The following is a 26055-nucleotide window of genomic DNA, read 5'->3' as shown; positions in this document are numbered from 1 at the left end:
TTGTTGGATAGAGAAGGCAGAGAAGCACTAGTGTCTCTCCAAACCTCCTTTTCCTATACACATGAGCTGGTCCTGTGCACTCCACACCCATCTAGACTTGTGACAGGACACATACAGCTTCCATTCAGTTAAAAGAAAAGCTGTATGACTGCACCTCTATTCCAGGCTACCATTTGGTGCAAACAAATTCAGCCCATCCCTACTTTGGGAGGAAAAGTTATGTCATAGCCTGCCTACCCACGTTTGACCATAGCCTGTTTTGAAAAGTGTGCAATAAACTTAGTCAGGGTCTGTTTACAAATGTTTAGAACATTATTTGTTCGATCCTGTTCCAAAGCTCTCACATAACTCAACAACATGGTTTGATCCCATCTATGCAAGACACATCAAACTAACCTGATCTCCCCTGACAGATTTTACAGTGCCATGGGCTCAGAAGCAATGGAAAAAGAGGGGAAGACCAGGGAAACAGACAGAGACAAATTAGGAAGAGGAATTTGTTTAGAACATTGTAAATAAAAGTTTCTCTTGCTTACCTCTCATCTTTCTCTCGGTGTTTATCTTTGGACTTCTTTTTTTTCTTTGACTTCTTGTGTTTTTTCACTTTTTGCTCTTCTGTTGGCTCACTTTGCAAACTCCTGTGTTTCTTTTCCACATCACTGTCACTACCTTCTAGACTAGCACATTTTCTTTTTCTGTCTTTTAGATATTCATATTTGTGGCAAGACATCTCAAAACTTGAATTGTTTTCTTCAGACATGGATGCACATTTTTCATGGGAATATTTTTCAGAGTGCTGAGAGGGAGCTGAGCAATTATATAAATCTATTTTGGAGCTGCCAAAATGATGTTTCTCTCTCTCTTTAGCTACTGGTTCATGATTCCATCTGCTTGTGTAATAATAATCCCTATATGACCTAATGTTGTAAACCTGACTTGATTTGTCATAGTCTCTGTCCCCATGAAAGAATTTTCTCTCTCTACCATCTCTTGCTGCATAAGGATGATAATCATTGTAATATCTGCACTTGTCCCATCTCCTTGGTATATCTTGGTAATATCTTTCCCTACTCCAAGATCTTTCCCTTTTAGAATGGTAATATCTACTCCTCTCCTGATCAGTTTTCCCTCTACTTCGGGATCTGTAATAGGTGTATTTTCCTAAACTTCTGCCATTATCAGGGCTGTTTCTTTCACTATGCGTAAGTTTGTACTTATTTCCATTGCAGTGCTCCTGCTTATAGCGATCTTGCTTCATACTCTCCTTGCTGTAGGATTGCCTTTTTTTGGAATAATCATCATCTGGTTTGCGTTTGGTTTGCTTCTCCTGCTCTTCACTTTCAGAGCGCTCTCTTTTAGTACGGTAATGCCCTTTGTCAATTTTTTTGGGGGTGCAATTTCTTTCCTTGACTGGAGAATGAGACTTAATTTTTTGCCTATCCTTATTTTCTTCACATATTTCATTACCATCCAGTCCATCGTTTTCTTTAGAATAATGACTCTCTAAAACTTTATCCAACCTTGTAGCAGAAGAGTCATTAGTAGGTGGTACATCTGTGTAATTATTAGCACTCTCCTTTGTTTCTTGGCATTCATCTTTAATGTTTAGAGCTACAAGTTTTTTAGAACTACATTCATTGTCAGACTTCGTGAAGGGGCTTTGCCCCAATTTCTCTGCAGTCTCTGCAGACCCTCTGATGTGCAGAGGGCTCTCCTTCAAAGTCATTTTTAAGTCTTGTGTTCCTCTTATCTTATCTGCATAATCCTTGGGATCGCACTGTTTAGAGAATTCATCATCAATTCCCAGGGATATTTTCTTAGTGTTACACTGACCACTGATATCAGAATGTGCATTATCAGGTTTTGATACAATACTTTCGGCAATTTCTTCTTTGGTAGAAATGGTCTCACCATCTGATGTAGTAAAGGGATTCTGGACATTGCAGCTCAGGTTAGTGGGAACTTTACTAGACTTCTCATAGGAAATAGTATTGTTGCCACTCACTAAAGTTTCTATATGACCATCATTTTCAGAAGTTTTTTCAAGTCCAGTTGCACTGCACAAAATAGAAATGTATTTGTGACTTTCAACAGAAATAAGACAAATACTCTATGTGATGATTGTTAAGAGTAAAATCCTTTTCATCGGTAAACATCTGACTCCTGGAAAACTCTGAAAGACATTCTGTTTAGAAACACATCTACTTATAATATATTCCCTCCTCACGGGGAAGCTCTTTTGCTTACTTTTCAGTGTGCAACACTTCAGGAGCACCTTCCTGTCAGTTCTCCTACTTCCCCTCCATCTATTTGCTGCGTTGACTCATGACCATACTCGCTATGCTTGCCCTTCCCCACAATAAAAACGTTGTAATAGTGGGTTTCCCTCTCCCTCCCTCCCAGAGGCAAGGGAAGGCAGGTGGCAGGAATTTACACTCACCTGGTCAGTGTCCTAGCAGAGCAGCTGGGATTACTCCTAATGAGCTGCCCATATTTTAGAAGTGTGGTAGACCGAAAAATACTTATACCCACACTAATAAATAGATATCGTGTTCATGCATGCATCCCTAGGAGTGAAAAAAAGGGGAAGAGGAATATAGAAAATATAGACAATATGACAGAATGGTTTCTACATAGAATGTTTTTCCAAAGTTTTCCATGAGGCATCAACAGGTTTTTAAATATAAGAAGAATAGGCACAATGCCAAACATAGGTTCTGCTCTCACTACTATTAGTTTTGGTATGGTATTCCTACAGTGAGCTAGGTCTTTCCATTTAAGTATTATTAATAGTTAGTATACCCATAAAAAAAACTTGTATGGAATCTTAATTTGGACAAAGTGTATTTTACCTTATTTCCTCTGACAAGCTTTTCAACTGGTTATATCGGAAAGACTCTAAAATTCTATCTTCAGGAACTGGTGGCAAAGCTGTAGGTATTATCTACAATTAAAAGGTCTGAGTTAAAACATACGGAATGATAGCAATCATACAAACTTACATAGCATCTCAGCCCAAAGAGTCCTAGAGCACTTTCCAATCATAATCGGACATACAGACTATTCATGTGGATAACTGTAGGCACAGCACCCTAACATTCAATACTGCAAGCATTAACAGCACACAATTTAGAAAAAGAAAAAGTACAATACAATACTACATACTTTAAACTATAGGGGAATTAAGACAGGCAGAATATAACTATCAGATGAAATCTGGACAACATACCAGAAACAGCACCCTTCTTATAAAGAGTGACATAGGTTCTTTGATGGTCAGCACCACAGTTTTTGTCTCATCGGAAAGACTGCACACCTAACACAATGCCCCCCAACATGCACTGGGACAACACCACTGAGCACTTTACTACCTCAAAGTTTTACATAAAAAAGCAGTGTGGTTTTGTAGTCCCAGATCCTAAGCCTGACTTGCTATACAGCCTCAGGTAAATCACTTAACCTCTCCATGTTTCAGTTTCCCCATTTTACCAGATGGAATTATAGCCAAGTATTTAGCACACCTACCTCTCTGGTACCTGAGCACAACATAATGCTTACAGTACCCACCTAAGAAGAATAGTCAGTGTTTGCAAAACATTATATAAATGCTAAATATTATTAAGCCACCACAGAGAGATGCATGTTCTCTCCATTTTACAGATGTGGAAATGAGATTAGCAAGTATTGATTCAGCTTAACCCTGATTAGTATGCAAGATCTAAGGGATTGCAGCACAAAGTGCTAGGACGGCAGCCTGTGTTGTATATTTTCCTCTGAACTTTGCCTGAATGAGGAACATCCTAATATTGAGTGCATCACAGTCATATTTATAATCTGCCATGAAGAGACAGACAGTCTAGAAGAAACAAATGTAAAACTCACTTTTCCATGCAATCCATTCACTTTAGAAAATGGAATTTCTGTAGATTTAACAGGCTTGACTTGGCAAGTAGATTCATCAAATTTCAATCCATTTTCTTCAGGATCACTATCTATACTAATAGCACCATTAACTGTAACATTTTTTGGCAGTTCATGCTGGGATACAACCTCTTCAGCATCTTGACAGGAAGAACAAGAGTTCTGTAATGTACTAACTACATTTCCAATCAAAATTCCATTAAAAGATTTTGAGTGGCCATTCTCCTTAACTAATCCCTTCGACTCCTCATCAGATTCTTCTGAAGATTCTGCACCGTAAGGGACCAACGTACTAGAGTTTAGTTTAGACTTGCCATTCATTAATGGCTTAGAACAAGATTCACTAGGAGTTGTTTGTTTAGATACTTTAGTAGCAACTGACATTGTAGGTGCACTTGAGGTAGACTTTACTGCAGAGGAATTTGTAATCGTGGACGAAGGAACAGGCTTGCTGAGATTCTCCAAAGAATTATGAAGGTTGGGTTGAGACAGAGTTTGGCGAGTAGGCAATTTGTTATTGTGAATACTGATAGTGATTTTCTGTTTTTTCGAAGGATCAGGAATAGTGGGTCTGTTAATTGTCCAATTTTGAATGGAAGTTGAAGGTGGAGCTGAAGCTGGTCTGTTTAGGGTAACATTGCTAGCACTTGCCACAGAACTGCTTGGAGTTTCTTTTAGTGATCCAGTTCCATTTAAATGACTGGAATTCTGTAATTACAAAGAAATCACTATGAAAATGTGTGCATGTGGATAGACAGCATTTAATATCCCAAGACATAATGGGCTTACTTGATATTTCTACAAACTGCCCGAGTGGCTAAGCAGAAAACACCCCATATGAGTTATATAATCTTGCCGGTAGTTTAGTGTTCACATTTTGTTCACAGATTTTCAGTGTTCACATTTTGTTTTGTTTTTTAAAAACCTAACACCAATGGCAATCCTTTGCTGATTGTAAGTTACAAAACAAAAACGAAAATCCAAAACAAAAATCCCTATTCTTTGCAAACTTTAGAACATTTGTACTAATAACTGAGAACAAGCCAGTCTGGTTTCACCATCTCAACTGAAGTGCAAAAGACGAAACAGCATAAATAAAGCAAGTAAGTTGGATTTTTAAAATTATTTCAGTTTTAATAAATTCAAGTATTATTTAAAGTAAATATTTTGACAGTGCTTTTTGAGTACTTTTGGCACCTAGTTTGAAGTTCAAAGCAATGGGGAAGTAATATTTGCACAGTTCAGTGTTTGTCTCTATTAAAGTGTTTCTAGCTGCTTAGGCTGCAGAAGGAGCACTGCACACAGAGCTGTATTGTGGGGAAAGGAAATCTGAGATCCTGAACATTTATAACAAATAAACAAAGGCTGTTTACAAAACTCCGGCCATCAAGCTGATGCCATTATCTACATATGAAGATTACCTTAATCATGTGAGGAGGAAGCTGTGGTCCTATAAATCCTGATGCCCCCTGCCTGCTATTAACCACTCGCTGACTGATAACTGGACGGGGAGAAGACTGTCCTGGTGTATGAATGGAATGGGGATGTTCTCCTCCATTTTTCATATCATGGGACCTAAAGAAACGACAGATAATTATTCATTCATTCAGATTTGTTCTTTTGCTTAGCCCAGACTTTAGAGACATCCCACAGTTTAATACTTCACAGAAACTGTTTTTTTTAAATAAACAAACTTTAACCAAGGCTACAAATCGTAAGTTAGATAACAGACCTCCGATTATAATTTCCCAACCCCAAGCAGTAACTCAACTTCACAACATCCATCACTTCAATCTCCCACCCCCGAAGTCAACCAATTACACAGCATTTGATCCAGAAGATTCAAAATGCTCCACCTATAAAGGCATCACTTCACTCTGTAGATAACTCTTTCAGTGGTGGGTGTAGGATGACAGACATTTAACTTACACCAGCAAAAAAAAAAATTAAGTCAGGCAGGTAAGGACAACTTCTATAGCTTAAACTATAGGTGGAGTTTTAGGGTAGACAGAGATGAATTAACCAAATTGGAATTTTTCCCAGGAGAGGGAAAAGAAAAAAAAATGATGAAGAACAAGAAAGTAACAATCTTGAACACATTATGGTACTTGATATTACCTGATATAAAAGAGCACATAAGCTTGCTGATTAAGCACAGATCTGATGTCACTGTTGGACACAATAGAATCATTCATCTGGTACCACTGCCCATTACTGGCCTGCAAATAAGTCAATGACATATTTTAAATCAGTTACAACATCTGCTAGAAAAAACAACACAGAAAACTAAAGCTGCAGAAGAATAAAGAACACTCCAAAACATAGCCGTTTTCATTATAGTAATGTACACTACTGATTTTTTTTTTAATTAAATCCCTTATCTACAGAGATTTGTTACCACTAACATTTGTTAGTGAATGTTCCCCTTCACCAGTGCAGATTTTACTTTAGCAAGGGAACTGTTCTCAGGAGCAGTTTTATTGTTTAGAGCACCTGTTATGCTAAAACACTGTCCCATCAAGGATCCACACAACAAATCACATATACTACAAGAATAAAGGGGCATTAAATAAAACTGGCAACAAATTCATAACAAATAAAAGCACAATATAATCTGTGGAATTCATGTTCACAAGGTATGGAGGCCAAGAGTTTAGGAGAATTTGAAAAAGAAATCAAGGTTTCTATCGATGTGAATACCTACAGATACAACAGACAGAATAAACATTTTTATAAGGGATATAAACCCTTCTGCTTCATAGTATAAGTCAACCCCATTGACAGGGGTTAGGAAGAGACTGCCTATATGTCCGCTATATATATATATATATATCTCCATATGAACTATCACACCATTTTAAGGGTAGTTAGCCAAAAGAACACTGCAACCTTATTAGTTCTGACAAGGGGCAGAATTAAGATTGCACTATATAAGTGGGATCTTTGTTGAGTGTGTGACTATGGAAGAGTCCTTTTACAGCCAGCCATGGAGAGCTGAAGCAAGCTCTGTGCTGTATGGAGGGAGAAATTATGTATGTTTTAGATTCATTTGTTCCTCATCAAGAAGGAAAGCAGAACTATAAAAGTCAATCATGTCTTCAAGGGAAAAGGAACATGTGATAAAACAAAACTAAAAGAATAAATATTCTGTGAAACTAGGTAAATTTTTTGCTTAGCAAATACTCAAACTCTGCAAGAACGTTTATTTTAAAAATTACTGTAAGAGGAAGATTCTCAGAGAGTCTAACCAGAAGCATAACCATATATGAAGCAGACAGAAGGGACTAATTTACATCAGCATATTACAGTATTATAGGAAGGCAAGACAGAGTTCTCTTCTACTTTAAACTGCTTTTGTTAATCTTATGCAAAAACTACAGACACAGCTGCGGTATGACAAAGTAATGGAACCAACGGAAACGAAGGACAACAAACTATCATTTAGAGCCAGGATCCTGAGCCAAAGGTTCAAAAGGAAACAGAGTAAAAGACACTGTTGGACCAGGATAACTGGTCCAGGACTAGTGTGTGAAAGAGTTTTCTAGTCCAGAAAGTCTACTCATCAACCAAAGCATTTCTCTGTGCCACAATCTGAGATACTGGTGTTATAACATGGATGACTCTTAATTTATTATGTTTTCAATATCTGTTACTTAAATGTTAACCATGTACAACCTTTCATTAGTTCTACTTTTCAATAGTTATGTGCAAAAAATATCAGACAAATGCAAAGATAGAGTCTGACCATTTCTTAAACTTTATAGCTCCTTTTGAACATATAACTGCTTAGGGCAGCAGCAGATTAGGACCTCATCAGGAGAGGAAGTCACAGTGATGACATGAACACGTACAAGTTTGCTAAAACAATGAACAAGTTTTAAAATGTTAAGGGACACATGCTTTAAAATTAGATTGCTCCAAGTATCATCTTGCCTTTTTTAATAATGCTAGTCCAGGATTCCCTATACTAAAGCCCAGACCTCCAGCCATTTTAATTTTCATTCTCTGAACTGAGACCAGACCAGTACAAGAAAGATACGTAAGCTCTGAGTTGTTTTAGTTTTTTCAGGGGTCTGGGATGAGCAGGCATAAGGACACTGGGCATCCCAGAGAATAAAAGAAAGCTTATCAGAAAATAACTTGTGCTATGCAGTGGTTCTCAAACATTTGTATTGGTGACCCCTTTCACACAGCAAGCCTTTGTGTGCGACCCCCCCCCCCCCCCCCCCGCCGTATAAATTAAAAACACTTTTTTTATATTTAGCACTATTATGAATGCTGGAGGTGAAGCGGAGTTTGGGGTGGAAGCTGACAGCTTGTGACCCCCCCGCCTCACACACACACAATGACCGTGTGACCCTGTTTGAGAACGCCTGTGCTATAGCATGGCATTGAGGTGGATACTGAAAGCAAAAGACATCAAGCCAAGAGTTATTCAATCACTGCGTAAAGCAAGAGGAAAAAAAAAAACTTAATTCAACTTTCATCCATACAACTCTCTCATACAAGAAACAAGGGGAAATTAAATAAAATTGGCAGATTCATAGCTTACAGAAGAATTCTTTTTTTAAAGTACAACAATCTGTAGAACTCATCAATTTCCTGGTTTCCTGGTTCAGAGCTAATGTCCTGATTCCTCTGACAGATGTTGGTAGTATGTATTCAAGCAGTTCTCATTTACACTCATATGATGGCATATGCTATAGGACCAAACACAGCCTTGAACTCTAACTTAATACAACAGAAATCATTTCTTGCCATGTTTGTGGCTAAAGCATCCAACACACCTTCCCTGTTGGCAGCTAATGAGATCATGATCACATGGTCAAAGAACTTGTGTTGCTGAAGGTTGTCTATATCCTAGTAACTTTCCATTGGGTGGTTTCAAACACTTTCAGGTGCTCTATAGTTTGCTAGGGTGCCAGAGAAAAATGCTCAGTGATGAGAAACCCACAGTCTATGAATAATTTCAGTGTCTTTGCCATAAAGGTGGGTGACTGGCTGATTACTGCAGGTTTCTCAAACTACGCAACCAACTGCAAAGTAACAAAATACTCTAACCTGCTAAAATTTCACTAACAGAGCTAGCAAGACTTACGACAACCTATGAAGCCGAAGAGTTCCAAAAGGGATGGACATTAAATTAGTAATGCTGGTCAGGAAGTAAAACTGAAGATACTATCTGCAAGGCTGCTTTATGTTAACTTGAAATTTTCAGACTGAGGTCCTTCCTCCCCCCTTCCTTGCAAACAGGACAGCCTGCCTCTAGTCGGAGAGAATGAGGTGGGGTCTTGACCTTAAATTCTTAAAGGTATTTGGTTTGGCAGAAATGTTGGATTCTTGGGCTGATACTTGAAGCAATAGCAGGAAACTCTGTCCAAAGAAAGGGACAAAAAGGCCATTTTAGGGAGGAAACTCAATGGCACCTAGAGGAGTTGAATTTACAGAGGAAAATCATCTTCCACAATTCAGAAGCCTCCTTAATAGTCTTACTGAGAATGGAGTCAAATAATTTATCAACAGGAAAGTGCAGGTTAGTGAAAATAAGATTTAGAGACAATATCAATTATCCCATTACATAGCTATAAGTGCCCTTATATAGTGATATTAAGGACAGACACCCTAACAAATTTTTTTCAGTCAGCAAAAAAAAAATAAAAAAAATTTCACAAACCACAAAGCAAAGAAAGTAGAAATGAAAGTACACTGAAAAAGTTAGTGCACCAGCAGCCTGATGGAACTTGTTAAACAATTTATTCTTTGAGAGCCTCTATGATTCCCATTTGAGGGATGGTGTCCTGATGCCTTAAACATGCAGAATCCTCTTTAAAGCAGAGTCTTATGGGGCTACAGGACTGCTTCCTTGTAATGGCACCCATTCAGCACACAAGACTATATAACGAAGCATAGCCCCCAACGACCTCAGTGCTTTCTCTGCTGCCTTACAGCACAAGGGATGTATGCGGTGTCATCTGCCTTAGCAAATCTTAGGATGTACCCCATTCAGTTTTTATAAAGTTTCTTACATGCCCCTCTATATTTCCCCAAATCAAGCATATCTGTTGCCTGACTTATCTGGGTGAAGCCCACTCTTCTGCTCCATACTTAATCTATAAAGCCATTACACTATGTGCATGCTGAGACTTCAGGTTTACCTCCCTGGGGAAGCCATAAGATTCATACGGAGACCTCAAGGACCATGCGTCCACACGCTGCCCAGATTGGCTAACCTCAGCAATAAAGCCAATTAATGAGCTAAGCTGTTGGCTTCAGCTTTGATACCTACCTGAGTTAGGGCATTAGCCTGGTATCCTCTAAGTCCATAACTCCATCCACTCAGAGCTGAAGAGCCCCAGCCTCTGTGGTGCTATCCAGTTAGTTTTGCAAGGAAAACTGCTCAGATGGAAGGCTATTATAAACAAGAGCTACTAAAGAAGAGTCCACCTTTAAAGCATCAAACATGGCTGTATGCAAAGATGTACTGGGATACAACTTTTCCTGAAAAGGCAGAGCCCTTATTGCCAATCAAGGTTCTCCCAATTGTTCTGTATCATAATAGTAATGATCAAGTCATGTATAGAAAAGGAAAAAAAAGTCATTTCTTACCCATGGTCTATCCCCACCCAGTGGTTTGACAGAGGTAGATGAAGCGGTGTTCAGTTTTAAGAGTCATCGTCATGCACTCAGAATTCAATTGGCAGCTTGTGTTTGGGTAATACTCCAAACAAGGGCACTCCAACTCAGAAATGTCAGAACACTTCACCCCCTCTGCAGAACCAGAGCTTAAACCAGGGATAGTCAATTATTATTTTTTTTTTAAGGTCCATATTTCTTGGTCAAGGTCCAGACTCCAGAGAAAATTAAAAAAACCCAATAATAATAAATAATAATAAAAATAATAAGTAAATAAAAAGATTTCAGGGTCTGTTCAAAAGTGTCTGGCGGTCCGCATTTGGCTTGTGGTCTGCCTATTGACTACCCCTGGCTTAAACTAATCCTGCCTAAAAATTCTGACAGAAAGAAGAAAACCTCTCTCCATTTTAGAGGCCCCCAGGACTGGGGGGACCCACAGAGGCATAATTATACAAGGGTAGATGAGACACCAGGAAAGAGGAAAGGGAGAGAATGAAGGAGATACCCAACCATATCACAACGTTCCCAGGATCCCCAAAATCCATCCAGGTAGAATTTCATATCTTATTTTCTTTCTGCTAATTCAGAAGAGGAAACAGGATTAGATACAGAGAATTCTGATTATTCTGTAACCTAGCCCTGCTTTCTCTCTCATTCGTCCTGTTATAATTTCTACTTAGCTTTGTCTGATTTTAATGAAGGGCATTAAGATGGTCCCTGCTGGATGCTTCTGAAGTCCCATGGTGAGAGGACCACCAGTAATTATTTACTATTCGTTAAGCACACAGACTGTGCTCTGTAAGACACAAAGGAAGCCACCATCCCTGTCCCAATGAGTTTACTATCTAAATTGGGATAGACACAGGCAGAGGATCTTGCTAACTTAGAAAATCCTCTTTAAACAACAGGAAAATCCATCAAGAGTGTCCACAGAATTTTGCAGACAAGCATTTGTGGGCCTCTGAAAAACCTCCAACAGGAAAATCCCAGGAGTGGGAACCTCGTTGTAAACTTGCTAGTATAATTGATAATCCACACCTGCACAATACAGAACATGCCTTGTTAATTAAATGAATGAGGAATTTCATTTCCAACTAGGATTGAAGTGAAAGGTTTCTAACAGGACAGGCCATCTGCAACAAAGGATGTTTCTAGACAGACAGGACTTCCTGGGATGATTCAACTGATAGGGAGAAGTGTCCTGGTAGCGTTAAAGACTACACAGAAAACCAAGAAGGGTTCAGTAGGACATTCCAGTAGCACTAGAATGATTGAGATAGCTTTAAAAAGAACACAGAGCGGGGAAGACTCACTGTTTTTGGTTAATGGAAATATCTGGGTCGTGCGAAGACTTCCCTAGGAGAATTCCCATCCAAAAAGGAATAAAGGACTTTCTTTAGGAGGGTGACAAAACACATATGCAAGATTCTGCATCCTTATATGGATGGGAACCTACCAAGACAGATCATCCAAACAGCCTGCCTTCAAGAACAGCTCCCTTCCTCAGAGTATAGGCTGTACTGGTGAAGAGAGGAATGAAAAATTAATGTCCCCAATGCTTATTTTAGAAAGGTTGTGGGGGTTTTTGAAATCTGTTTATTAAAAGAAAAATATGTTTATCTTTACCTTTATATAGCAGTAGTAGTGTCCTGCATGACAGCTGAAACCAGTATGCACCAGGACTGCATATAGAACATAAATGATTGGTTCTCCATTTGGTTGAGACATATATGGTCGAATATCCAGATACTCAGGATATTTCACTTCCTAAATGGAGATAGAAGAGAAGGCTCAAATTTTGCTGAAATATTTTATGAACTATTATAAAAAGTTTGAAAAAGACTTCAGATGCTGAGGTAGAAAACATTTCTAAAATATAGACACACAAAATGGATCAAAAGCATACATATAAAACAAAAGTGAGGATTCATTTTCATTTGGAAAATGACAGGTTGAAAAATGTCCAACACTGAATAGCAGAACAGTCTGCTAAAAAGGCAGCTCTTGAAGAGCACAGGAGGATGTTTATTGTTGGTTTCATGTTTATTGTTAAAATGGATCTCTGCTATTACCAGACGAGAGAAGGAGGAGATTAAGTTATTGAGTTTATTTTTCTATCTAACAGCTGGCATCTACAATCTAGAGTTGCTGTGTGTATGCATTAATTGGCTTTGTATGGTCACTTGGTATTAGAAAATGTAAATGTTAAAAAAGATGCAGTTGTAACACCATTTTATGTACCTTGGTAATTTTTCCACCACTAAAATTTGCAAACCGTTTCAGAGACAATGTAAGAACATTAGAAGACCGATGTATTGTAAACCTCTTTGAAGCAGGAACCATCTTCTTACACCTTAAAAGCAAACACAGACAATTGGTTAACCTTATGTGGATTTTTAAGCATTTATATCATGTTTTCCATGGCTCAGACACTTGTCTACATTATCTGAGTAATTATTTCTTTACACGCAATGTTTTTGCTTTTCAGAAGTTCATACACGACATTTCAGGCATAGCTAGTACAAGAGACAGCAGAATACATGAGGGCAGTTCTCTAGGACAAATAGAATACAGGCTCTAGAAACTTATCTTTTGACATCCAAACTAATATTTGAAGACATCTGTAAACCTCTGTGATGCCAACAAAAAATAAAGCTTGCCAGCAACTCTCACAATGCAGCAAGCAGCAGCCTTCTCACTACAGCATTCACGGTCTTTGGAAATAGCTTAGGAAAATGTATGAAGGTGCAGCACTTCTAATATTACAAAAAGTTAAATCAGACTTCAGGCTACCTCCTTTCAGCTTTCTGCCAGAGTGCAGAATACCAAAAGCGTAACTGAAAGAAGGGAACATCAACTTCAATCTGGGGCTGGGAAGAGCACATATGAACTTCCAAAATGGAAGTAATCTATCTTCAATAAAAACAGGCAAACAATTGTCCTACACTATAAGAACTGTTGACAATCAAGACTCAGTACAGAAAGGTAGTGGTCACAGACTACCTGGAGAGGAAAGAGAGTGAAGCATCTGATTGCCTTTGAAAAATGACTCCTAAACAGCCTGAATGTAAATGTGATGGATCATTACTCATCAATGACAGGATCTGCAGGATTAACCAGTGGGATCCAGCTTCTACCACAAAGGAACGGAGAATAGTAATAATATGACTTGGCAGCAAACAAGGGGTGGGGAATTAGAGAAAAGGCTATATTTCTAGATTTATGCCCCAAAATACTGGACTGGAGAGGGGAATTCCTACCCATGAAGAGCATTTACTGACCAGAATGTCAAGAAATTTTCACAGAATTATATACAAAACTTAGGTTGGATATTCAAACAAACTGTAGTTTGTGGGCTTTAAAATTAGTATAAACCTAGCCAAAACAAACTGAGAAGATATCGGAGTTTCCTCAGAGGAGTTAAGTAGAAGAAAGAGTTCCCAGAAATGGAAAAAGCCCTGTAGGTCAGCAGGGTGCTTTTTTAAAAAAATATATGTTTTTAAACCCCATTGAGAAGAGGGAAGCTTGGGGCCTCAAGTTTGATCAGACTATAGACCCCTGCAGATTAGACATATGGAAGACCACACAACACAGAAATGGGATACTCCTTAAGCCCATGGTTGTTAGATATGCTTCCCATCTATGATCTTTACACCATCAGAATTCATTTTGTGTTTGTAGTCTGCAGATCCTAGCGAACAAGGGAAAACCTGGATTTGAACCTTTTTATTTCATCTACTGGATACCTCATTTTAGCATAACAAAAGAGATACTAAGTGCATTTGGAGGAAAATGTTGGGTAAGGATACGATTTTGCCACAGAGGTCAAGGATTCTGTAACTTTAACGGACCGCGGTGACCTCAGCCCCCGCCAGAGCAGCGAAGCCAGTTGCCCGGGGGACTTCTATGAATTTTAGTTTATTGTCTGTGACTTTTACTAAAAACACCTATGACAAAATCTTAACCTTACTAATTAGCCATTAATATTCTACCTCTAGTGGCAGAACATGGGCTTCGTTACATTAATAATTTAGAGATGAGGCAAGAACATTAGAAGACGAAGTTTAGTAAATCTCTTTGCTTAGCTGCACTGAGTTAAAATTATGACCTGTTTTGCTACCACAGTAAAAGCTGTTTTATCTGGCACTTCACCAACCGGAAACTCTATAAACCGGCATTTCTGATCTTCATTGAAATACTGGTTTATAATCCGGTTGGCGCAGGGCTGGTAGGGGGTTGGGGCACGGGAGGAGGTGTGGAGCGTGGGCTCTGGGAGGGAGTTTGAGTGCAGGAGGCGGCTTGGGAAGCGGTGACCTGCCCGGGGTCTGGCTGCTCCTAGGCGGAGGTGGCCCTGCGTGCTGCCTCCCCCCCCCCCACACACACACACACCAGTGCCAGCTGCGCAGCACCCATTGACTAGGAGCAGCCGAGACAGGTCGCCGCTTGCAGTGAGCTGCCTGAGGTGAGTGCCCCCCGGGTCCAGCACCCCTCTCCCACACCCCAATCCCCAGCCCCGCACCCCCTCCTGCACCCAAACTCCCTCCCTCTTAGTTAACTGGCATTTTTTAGTTACCAGCACCCCTCATTTCCCTCAACATGCTGGATAAAACAACTTTTACTGTATATCATCTTCGTACCTCTGTGTTCTTATCCAAATGTTTTAAACATGCAATCTATTTTTAAGATCCAAAAAGGAAGTTTGATCAATTTATTTATCTTTCTATGTTATCTAGGACATGCTGTGTGTTCAGTGATAGCAGATTAGGTTTAGGATGGTTTATTTAACATAGCAGTAATTTATAGTCAACTTTTTTCACTTTTAAAATGGTGTGATTCAGTAACATGAGCAAAGTACTGTGTATAGACAATAATAGTATATGAACACTTCGGTGAGCCAAAATGAGTGCATCTCTTAGGAAATATCTCCCCACACCAAACCCTCCCAGAAGAACAATTAGGGAACTGGCCTTCTCAAAAAAGGTTTTCCAAGTTTTAGATGTTTTGTATTATACTTGCTTGGGTACAACAAATGAGATTTTACCTTACACTGAGTTTCTGAATTAAGCAAAACATCAATAACTTTTTAAAAATGACATGCAATAATACATCGATAGAACCAAGCATCTATTATTAAGATGTCATTAATATTAATCTTACTTGCTACATTTATAGGCATTTTCACCATCCAGTTGTTCGGGCTTCACAAACTGTTCCAGAGCTTTGTTTACACTCTGAGCTGTCTAAAACAGTAAGATAACAGTGCAATGCATTAGAACATAACATATTAAATGCCATACTAGGTCAGACCAATGGTCCATCTAGCCCAGTATCCTGTTTTTCCGACAGTGGCCAATACCAGGTGCTTCAGAGAGAATGAACAGAACAGGCAACTATCGAATGATCCATTCCCTATTGTCTACCTCGAGCTGCTGGCAGTCACAGGCTAGGGACACCAGAGCATGAGGTTACATCCATGATCATCTTGGCTAATAGCCATTGATGGACTTATCCTCCATGAGTTATCAGAAACATCATAAGAACACACCACATGCTCACTTTAACTTACAGTAGTATGAACTAACATGATTTTAAGGGAGAGCCGCTACAGACTACTGAATTTGTGAACGGGGGCGGGGGGAGAGAGAGACACGGATTGCAGAATATATTACATCACAAAATGTACTCTGTTCACTTTGACAAATATAGATGAGGTTTAATTATTTATAATATTTCATAGTACACTAGTAATTGGTCTGTGGTACATATATTGTAAAAGTAATGTTTTAACAATATGGACCCTCAGTTATAACATTCTGCAATTAAATCTTTGTTGAACTGGGAAGTATAAGATAGCATTGCCATGCCTGTGGATTCAAGACTTCAGAATGATGTTCTATTTTAATACTTGTCCAGATTAAGTAAGCCATACACAGCCCATTTATATTGATAAGAGAAAGTACAGTATAAGTCACATCCATCACAGAACTATGTGGGTAGAATCAACTTAAATTCTGCATTTTAAATTTTCAAAAGCTATGCAGTTAATTAAGGGGTTTTCTTCTTAAAATGTATTCAGCTAGAGTAACAAAATAATTTACCTTTATCTCCAATGTAATATCAAGGTATGGATCGAAGGTATCTGAGACTCCTTTGCAGTTCATACACTTTACTGAAATCAAAATATAAATACTTAACAAAATAAGCATAGTTAGTCTATTGCCTAAGTTATTAGCACACATTACCTTAATTAGCATTTAAGTCAGGGTAGTCAACAGGCAGTCTGTGGGCCAAATCCGGACCACTAGATGCTTTTGAACAGACCCTGAAATCTGTGTGTTTATTTATTATCATAACTGTTTTTTTATTTTCTTCTCTGGAGTCTGGACCTTGACCAAGAAATTAACAAGACAAAAAAATAACTGACTAACCCTGGTTTCAGTCATATAATACAGTCATAAGGCCAAAACCATTCCTAAAAAAAGTTTTTTTTTTTTTGTTTTTTTTTAAGAAAAGTACCTCTTGATCTTAAGTACCCTCCAAATATTTGATAGATGAGTGTGGTAGCTTGGGTATGTCTGTCCAATCTGAAAATAAATTATGCAGTGATTAGAAGATTAAAGTCAGTTTATTTTTTTCTGTGAATGTTTCCTCTTTTGAAAACCCAGAACATGTACTGTTCTATTTACAGGGAAACAGGAATAGGAACGACAGCATATTCAAATATTATTTTGTTGGCACTTACTTGTTGCTTCCATTCAAACATGCTTTCTGCATAGCATCAACAGTGTAGCGTAGAAATTCATGTGCATCTTCCTGATTTCCAAACCGGAAATGTTTTGCTATCCCTAACAAATAAATATAAATGTTACATTGCATGTCACATGTGAAAATGGATGAAAATAAAGATTTTTTTAAACTTTCCTTCATAAAGTTATTAAAAAACCCTAAGTTCTATAAACTACAATTAAAATCAGACAAATAAACAAGGCAATAAAATATCTGAACACAAAAATGGCATTTTACAAATAAATTATTTGAAATTACTTACGTCTAAGATCATTGATGACAGCCATAGGTTTGATAACATTGCCAGAGTTAGAGAGCGCCTGCGTAATGTGAGCTTGCATTGTACACATCATGCAGAATCCTTGTTCATGGCCTGAGGAGTGAAGCAACATTGCATCTCAAATTAATGAAATATTTATCTATGGAAGACCTCAAAAAATCTTGAGGTTATAGGAACAATCTCCACAAAAAATATTATTTCAAAACAGCTGACAATTAGGAACTGGTGGAAAACCTATAATGATAGGTTACAAAATGGAAACTAAAAAGGGTTCAATTCACAGAAATAGGTAAAGTTAGGAAAGAGTTAAACACAAAATGAAATAATTTAGGATAAAGTAAAAAACTGAAATGCAAAACCAAAAAAAAATCAATGCAAAAATGCATCCCTTGCCCTCTCCCACTTTTGTCTGCATATAGCCTATTTAGAGTATAAGCTCTTCATAGCAGGGACCTGTCATCTTATACGTACATCAAGTGTGTAATGTTTTTGGGTGCTATATACTTTTTAAAAGTACTCACATGTTTTGGAGTGTTCATGAGAAAGCATGTAGTTGGCAAGAGGGGGTGTATAAGTCAAACACTGCAGAGCAGAGTTGAGGAAACATGTATTGCCAAGATTTTGGAGTCCAGCTCCAACTCTGTGCGTTTGCTGCCATTTCAAACAAATCTTCTCTGCTGGAAAAAGAACCTTCTGTGGCGGAGCAATGCCATCACTAAGAGCTGCCAAAAAAATACCAACACATTTTAAAGATATTAAATCGTTTAATGTTAAAATCGTGTTAAAGTAATATTACCTTATGCATGAGCATCTAGAAGAACTTTAACAGAACTAATTATAATAATCTACATTCTAGTAGTTACTTGATGAGTAATGTATTAAAGACTGCCTCAGTGCCACAAAGCAAGGTCTCAAGTCAACTCAAGCTCAGTAAAAAGATATCGTTTTGTATGCCAATTGGAAAAAATTAAGACAGTAGAATGCACTAATGTGGGACAATACAACAGAGACTAATTATTGCCCAGATTTCAGTAACCTAACTAAGCAAGTCCTTTTCTATCTAGTTTCCTCAATCTGACTCTCAATTCAAATTAATCTTTTTTTCCTTATTGTAAATTACAAAGGAAAACTTACACTTTTTATGGTTTATTAATTATAAATATGACTGGATACCAAAGTAAGCAAGTAACAAGCACAATAAGTAGCCCTTAATGATAGAATCATAGAGTCCTAGAAGTGTGGGACTGGAAGGGACCTTGAAAGGTCATCTAGTCCAGTGTTTTTCAAAGTTTGGGTCGCGACTCAGTACTGGGTCACAGCATGTAAGGCACTGGGTCGTCTTGCTCAGCACCCAGGGATTCTAGTGGCTCCGGTTAGCACCGCCGACCGGGATGTTAAAAGTCCTGTCGGTGGTGCTGCCCAGCCAAGGCAGGCTAGTGCCTACCTGTTCCAACACCGCGCTGCGCCCCGGAAGCAGCAAGCAGCTGGTCCGGCTTCTAGACAGGGGGCCATGGGGCTCCGCGCGCTGCCCCCATCCTGTGCACTGGCTCCGGACTCCAACTGACCGGTTCCCGGCCAATGGGAGCTGAGGGGGCAGTGCCTGCGGGCGAGAGCAGCTTGCATGCCTCCACCTAGGAGCTGGACCTGCTGCTGGCCACTTCCGGGGTGCAGTGAGGTCCGCGGTGCCAGGACAGGCAGGAATCCTGCCTCTGCACCCCCGGCTGCGCCCCCACACCCCGAACCCCTCATCCCCAGCTCCACTGAGTTGCAGGCATCAACAATTTTCTTCAACTGGGTCGCCAGAAAAAAGGTTTGAAAACCATTTATATAGTCCAGTTCCCTGCACTCAAGGCAGGACTATGTAATAACTAGACCAGGGTTTCTCAAACTGTGGGTTGGGACCCCAAAGTGGGTCACGACCCTGTTTTAATGGGGTCACCAAGGCTGGCTTAAAACTTGCTGGAGCCCACGGCCGAAGCTGAAGCCCGAGCCCCATTGCCTGGGGCCGAAGCCAAGCCTGAGGGCATCAGCACTGGGTGGCAGGGCTCAGATTACAGGCCCTCTGCCTGGGGCTGAAGCACTTGGACTTCAGCTTTGGCCCCCTGCCAAGGGCGGTGGAGCTAAGGCTTTGTCCCCTGTCTCAGGTGGGCTCAGGATTCGGCCCCGCCTCCAGGGTCATGTAGTCATTTTTGTTGTCAGAAGGAGGTCACGGTACAATGAAGTCCGAGAACCCCTAAACTAGACCATTCCTGACGGCGTCTAACTTGTTCTTAAAAACCTCCAATGAGAGATTCCACAACCACTCTAGGCAATTTGTTCCGGTGCTTAACTACCCTGACAGGAAGTTTTTCCTAATGTCCAACCTATACCTCACTTGCTGCAATTGAAGTTCATTGTTTCTTGTCCCATCCTCAGACAAGAACAATTTTTCACCCTCCTTCTGTGATGTGGATATTGACACCAAGTATTTTAGGAGGACTGTTGTATTTCAGAGAACTCTAAATAATACAGGCCACAAAAAGCAACACTGATAAAACGCATCCTTCTTTACAGAAATAAACACTTGACTAAATAAGTATACTATAAGTAATGGAGAAACACCGCCTCTGCCCCCCAAAAAGTTTGTTATATTGTTTGTAAACAGGTTCAAATTAAGTTCACAACATTGGCCATTTGAGCTCTCACACATGGTTCACAAGACTAGAATCTGCTGCTGCAGTTCTTAATCATAATAGTCCCATTTTATATCAGTAGAATTACCCCAATGAGTAAGAACTGCAAGATGAGGACGGCAGGCCCTACTAAATGGCAGCTGGTTTTATTTTTTCATAATCTGCATGGGGGGTGGGGGACAGGACATACTTACATTGATCTTTCTGAGATGAAGGCTTGGATTTATCAGGTACAGATGAACTAGAATAAACTGCAGCACCAGGTACTGGTCCCAAAGTGATCTTGTGCTTTGGAACTTCCAAAGATGATACAGCACCCCAACTTGCAGAGGCTGAGTCCATGTCTCCAGTAGAGGGTACCACGGAGCTACAAGGCTGCTTCTGACAAGCTGCAAGGTTTGAAGACTCAGATACTTTGTCAACTATGGTCATTGTTCATCTCTGTAACACAGAGTTGAAAGTTCTGTTTAATATGAGAATATTATATGAAAAAGCACTCCACAAGGAAAAGAATGGTAACCCTTACACTTTCCCTTTAATGAAACTAATTATCTTTGCCAACAAGACACAAATAATTTAGAGGACTAAGTCTTTCATGTGAATGTTTCAAAAAATGCACCAAGACACACTAAACAAAGTTTTCCAGCTGAATTACACCACTACCACTTTTGACTTTCATGAGATTTTTTTCCAGTAACCAGCATTGTTTAATAGCAAACCCTTGTGAAAATACCGCTTAGGTAAACTTTGCATTCAGCTTTGACTGCAACGGTATTTTTCCCACAAAAGTGTAAACTGGTCAACCATTTTTGCATTTGATGACATTAAAATTTTGTAAAACAATTAAAGAGGAAATACTGTACAAAAGCTGAGAGAGACTAAAAAAAAATAATTGTTTTAGATGTCTTTTGCCAGGCTCTAGCATAAAGAGCATTTTAAAACATGAAATTTTAATCCATAAAGAAAAGTAAAAGTTTTGGTATAGCCAATATTGACTCAAAGAGACAGAGCCAATGTGTTATTAAATTTTTTCTTTCCTATGTATATAAATGAGCCTGTGATTAGCTAAGTTACCTGCACAATCAGAACACTCAGCCACCATTCTGATCTCTCCTTTCCAAATGATGATTTACGATTTATATATTTAGTGGTATATTGTGCCATTTTATATTTAGCATAACGAACCTGCATACAAACAAAAGGTACTTAAAAACTATACTACGTTTTATTTAGTGGTGAAGTGTCCAAGTATGTATATCTTGAGCTTGGTTCCTTTTATTCAAGATGGCAAAATCTGGAAGCACTACAAAAACAATATGCTCAAGCCCGGACACTGGGAAATAAAGTCATTTCTTTTGTCTGTCTGCTGCAGAACTGCTGATGGGCTCCAGAAGAAGCTATGTCTTACCCACCTAACATTTATGGGAACCACACAGCACAAGGACTTAGAGAGTGGGACATACCCAGAGAAATCACCTCTGGGGATGGGATAGGGGTATTTCTTCCAGGATTTTTTCTGACCTTCAAAGAAGTATTTGTTTGGACATAATTTTGGTAACAAATGCAATTTTAATTTAATCAATTTAACATATCACAGTTACAATTATTATTGAAGGATTAGACCAAAAGGTAACTCTTTTTCCAGTTTGTTTACTTTGCACATTTGACAGAAGTTTGTGCTAATTTTTCTGTAGAACAGAAGATACCTATTTAAAAATTAAGGAAATGTGACAAATCACAAATTGTCAGGGAAACTCGCGTGCAGGAGTATTAACTAGAAAAGTAATATTTTAAAAACTGACTAGATTTTGCGATGTTGTCTCTTTAAATATGTGCTATTGAGCATGTGCAGTAAATATGTTACCACTTTCTATCACAACAAGTTTTATAGAAAGATTGTACATTATCTTATTTCAATATAAAGGATCTGATCCTGCAGCTTTTACTCACACAAGCAGCCCCATTAGCTTAACATAAGTAAGGGTGGCAGTATTTTTATTTGTTCTCGTGAGGTGAATTAGATGGTATGTCTTAAACAGCTTTAAGATATGTGATGGAAGTGTTGTTTCATTAAAGTGAGGAGGTAAAACAAAGCAAACTAAGTTAACAGAGGGTGTTCAGGTTCTCACACAAAACCCAAATTCTGAGTAAAAGTCCTAATTAAAATTCTGAGTAAAAGTCCTAATTAAATTATAGGGCTCATTCTACATGAAGATTACCAAGTATGCTTGGTAATATACCAGAATTATAGAGAGAAACAATTTCAAATAGGCTCAAATTTTAATGACATGAGGGGGGTGGGCTCTGAATGCTAGTGGATTCACACGCTTAGACATTTCTATCCACTATTACTAAGAAGAAAATGCATAACATTGAAATGAAAGAATTCTAAGTAGACTTTATGGAATCATTTTATTGAGAAGTGGAGCCATCCTGATACTAAAAGATGACTTAGATTGAGGTCCCTGGCTCACTGTGTCTCAGATAAGATTCTCTCAACCACCAAGTTGCAGATGCAAGCCCTGATACACAATGTGCAAGTGCCATCCCCTTAAAAATCAGTTTTTCATGTTCTCAATCAAAAGAAAAGATGCTTCAATAATATTCATCAATACACTGGGGGGGAATCAAGAGTGAAAGGAAATGAAAAAGAAAAGAATACCACCAAATAAAAACTGAATATTTGAAACAAAATAAAAACACTATAGTCAAAACTTCTTATTTTTAAGCTTTTTTGAGAATTAATGATTGACAAATGCTTTGAAATTTCCAGGTGAAAAGTACTACAGATGTGCTAGGTACTATTACTACTATTAATAAATTAAATCCATCACTTGTTCCGAATGTCTAACTTCCACTGTCCAAATTAAAACAGTTATCTCAGGATAACTTCTTAGGTCAATGAACTGAACAGCAGAGGACTACAAATATTTACATTATCTCCTGCACACATATCTACAATTTTTTCTATCCCTGAAACCACTTGCTATTGTAAATTTATTTCCTTATACAAGCAATGACTTATAATATCTGCCCCAATATAGGATTAAGAAAGTAACAACAAATGTAATTATGTGCCACTAGAAGCAGCATGGAGTTTTGCATCACTGTTGTTAAGATCATGTCAGCAGTTCCATTAGAAACCACTATCAGTTTAACCTGACTATAAACATTGGTCTGGCTGCATACTTGACACAAATCACAGCACCCAGGAACGATTACTTATATACAGTATACACATATATAAAATATATAAAACCAATATTTACAAAACTCTGTTTGGCCCTGTTTAAAATAATGCAACATAAAAAGTGTTTTAACGTCAGATATTTAAATTATATATCTTACCACATAAGAACCTTTTTCTAATTTAGACTGCACTCTTAAAAAATTCAAACATAAAATGGTAATGACTGAAAATTGGTACATACCACACCTTTTCATGATTTTTAATATACTTATGTTAACATTGTGGAACCACATACTACTGATGTACAAAAAAGACCTTTACATTATAGCCATCTAACAACTGGGGAAAGAAAGTTGCATTCTAGTCTCTGCCTGATTTTAAAAATCAGGATTTTTTTAAAACAGTAAATAAAGAAATGTAAGGAAGAAGCAACAAACCATCAAAGCTAAGAAATACAAAATTAAGGCTATCATTCCATCCCTAATTGGAAGCCAATTATGTTACTTCAAAGAAACATTTTTCTATGTCTTATAAAGCACGCAGATACTTCACTTGAAAGCATTATGGTCTCACAGCATCACCTGTATGAAGGCTGTGCAAGTTAAACAATGGGAAAAACTGAAAAAAGGTACAAATTGAAGTCTTTCTCCCCCTCCATTCCAAAGCTACAACTTGCTTCAAAACAGATCCAAAATGACTCAGTCTGTACCTTCATTCTGACTTCAGATCTCATCTGAACACATTTTTTCCCTTACAATTTCTCTCCCCCCACTAACACCTTATGCTTTCATTACTGACCTGGATACTTTCATTTATTCACACCATAGACTTATAACATCAGGGTTTTGGGTCATTTTACATCCATGGTCCTACTGTGTAAAAAGTATTTGAGGAGGAGGATAGAATGTGCATGAAGGATGCAGCCCAAAGTACTTTCCCAATTACACACAGTACATAAAGCACCAGTGAAATGAAGCCACCCCTAGAGGTAGAGGATGGCAGCCAGCTTACACATTAGACATTGCACTGAAATATTTCGGAAAGAAAACATAGCTACAATTCTCTCTCCTTCTCCCTCCACCCCAAATATACAATCCCAGTATCAGTAATATATTCCTAATATCTAAAATATCAGATACAGCCTCCCTAGGGAAGGCCTATACTCTGCAGCAGCTGGAGAAATGGATTGGGTGGTTTAATGGGCCTTTTCCAACTCTATTGCCCATCCTGATCCTATTGTGCTGGTGCCATGAAATCATCCACACCAAACCCTGAACACTGCAATCCGGATGTCATCTGTGTCTGAGAGTCAAATGGGGGACACATTTTCCCCCCATTCTCCAAATTCAGTAGCAGCCACAGGGCCTACTTTGAGGGAGGGGTGGCAAAAGCTCTAGGCCTAGTAAGAGCAGATGGACCAAATACCGAGCGCCGGCCTCAGTTTGTTCCTCTCCCCCACATGTTAGGGCCTGAAGCCCAGACACTGAGCGAGGGAAGGAGGAGAAGCGTCTGTAAAGGAATCACCCATTTGAGAGACAGTGTCCATGGCAACCAAGCGGGGCGGTAACAGTACAAGAGAAGTGCCCCCCCCGCCCCCGGAGGGGAAGAATGGGGGGGGGGTTGCTGAGAGAATCCGCCCATCGCTAAGATGGGGAGCCGGGGGTAACGCCAGAAGCGGGGGGGGGGAGACGGAGACGGTACCACGAGACACCCCCCATCCGTGAGGGGGAGCAGTAGGTAACAAGGCCGGACGGGAGGAGGGAGCCCCACGCCGGACTTGGCGGAGGATGGGGCGGTTACCCGAATCTCTCAGCCCCGTGTGGCAGGGACGATGACCCCCGCCCTCGGGCGCATCCCTCATTAGGAGGGAAGCGGGGGCGGGCAATTGGGCGCGGGAGCCGCAGGAGCGCGGCGACCAGCGGGACACCCGGCTCCCGACGGGAAAGGGGAGTAGCCACCCGCCAGGGCAGGTCTCCCCGGGCCTGGCGGCGGCGAAGGGGCTCAATCCCGCCACGCTCCTGGGGGCGGCGCCCTGCCCTGCCCAGGGGTCCCTCCCCCCTATACTGCCCGCAAGGAGGGGGAAGGGGCTGGGTCCCGCTGCTCCGGGGGTGGGATGGGCCGGGCCCCCGCCAGCCAGCCCGCCGTGGCCCCTCCCCCGGCCCATTGATTTGTAGGGAGGGGGCAGCATGCGACACTGCCGGGCTCCGCAAGGCCCCGGCGCGGCCCGTCTCCCTCCCCAGCCCCGTTACCTAGCTCGGCCCCGCTCGGCTCGGCGCTGCCGGGTCCCCTTCTCTGCAGCGCCCGCCTCAGCCCGGCCGCTCCGCCCCGCCTCCTGTTCCAGCCCGTCGGGGAACAATGACGTCCCTCCGCCGGCCTCCTGCATCCGGGGCCCGGCGCCGGCGGGGGGGGGGGGCGAACTCCTCCGGGTCACACAGGGACCAGCACCGCCCCTGCGCCTCCAGCGAGAACCGCCAGGGGGCGCTGCAGCGACCCGGCCCAGGCGCGGTCCTCAAAGGGCAGGGACTGCAGGGAGCGCAAAGGGCTGGAGCTTCAGGGAGCCGCAAACGCCAATT

The 26055-nt window shown here is 40.1% G+C and overlaps 1 protein-coding gene across 2 annotated transcripts in view; it reads right to left on the bottom strand.

The window, feature by feature from the left end:
• The window catches only part of USP42 (ubiquitin specific peptidase 42), a 40060-nt gene extending 14243 nt beyond the window's left edge, over positions 1-25817 (bottom strand). For both annotated transcript variants that reach the window (XM_034784225.1, XM_034784224.1), the window contains exons 1-15: positions 25732-25817; positions 20487-20733; positions 18142-18342; positions 17603-17713; positions 17297-17399; positions 17071-17138; positions 16653-16723; positions 15712-15794; positions 12796-12907; positions 12181-12321; positions 6040-6140; positions 5343-5496; positions 3883-4629; positions 2853-2944; positions 537-2057 (exon numbers count right to left, since the gene is read on the bottom strand). In XM_034784225.1, the coding sequence (XP_034640116.1) occupies positions 537-2057; positions 2853-2944; positions 3883-4629; positions 5343-5496; positions 6040-6140; positions 12181-12321; positions 12796-12907; positions 15712-15794; positions 16653-16723; positions 17071-17138; positions 17297-17399; positions 17603-17713; positions 18142-18342; positions 20487-20724 (3743 nt within the window). In that variant the 5' untranslated portion in view covers positions 20725-20733; positions 25732-25817. The remainder of the gene's footprint in view (positions 1-536; positions 2058-2852; positions 2945-3882; positions 4630-5342; positions 5497-6039; positions 6141-12180; positions 12322-12795; positions 12908-15711; positions 15795-16652; positions 16724-17070; positions 17139-17296; positions 17400-17602; positions 17714-18141; positions 18343-20486; positions 20734-25731) is intronic.
• Positions 25818-26055: the final 238 nt, after the last annotated feature.

Source organism: Trachemys scripta, chromosome 10 (genome assembly GCF_013100865.1).
Source record: "Trachemys scripta elegans isolate TJP31775 chromosome 10, CAS_Tse_1.0, whole genome shotgun sequence".
NCBI lineage: Eukaryota > Metazoa > Chordata > Testudines > Emydidae > Trachemys > Trachemys scripta.
This window is presented reverse-complemented; position numbering and strand designations above follow the sequence as displayed.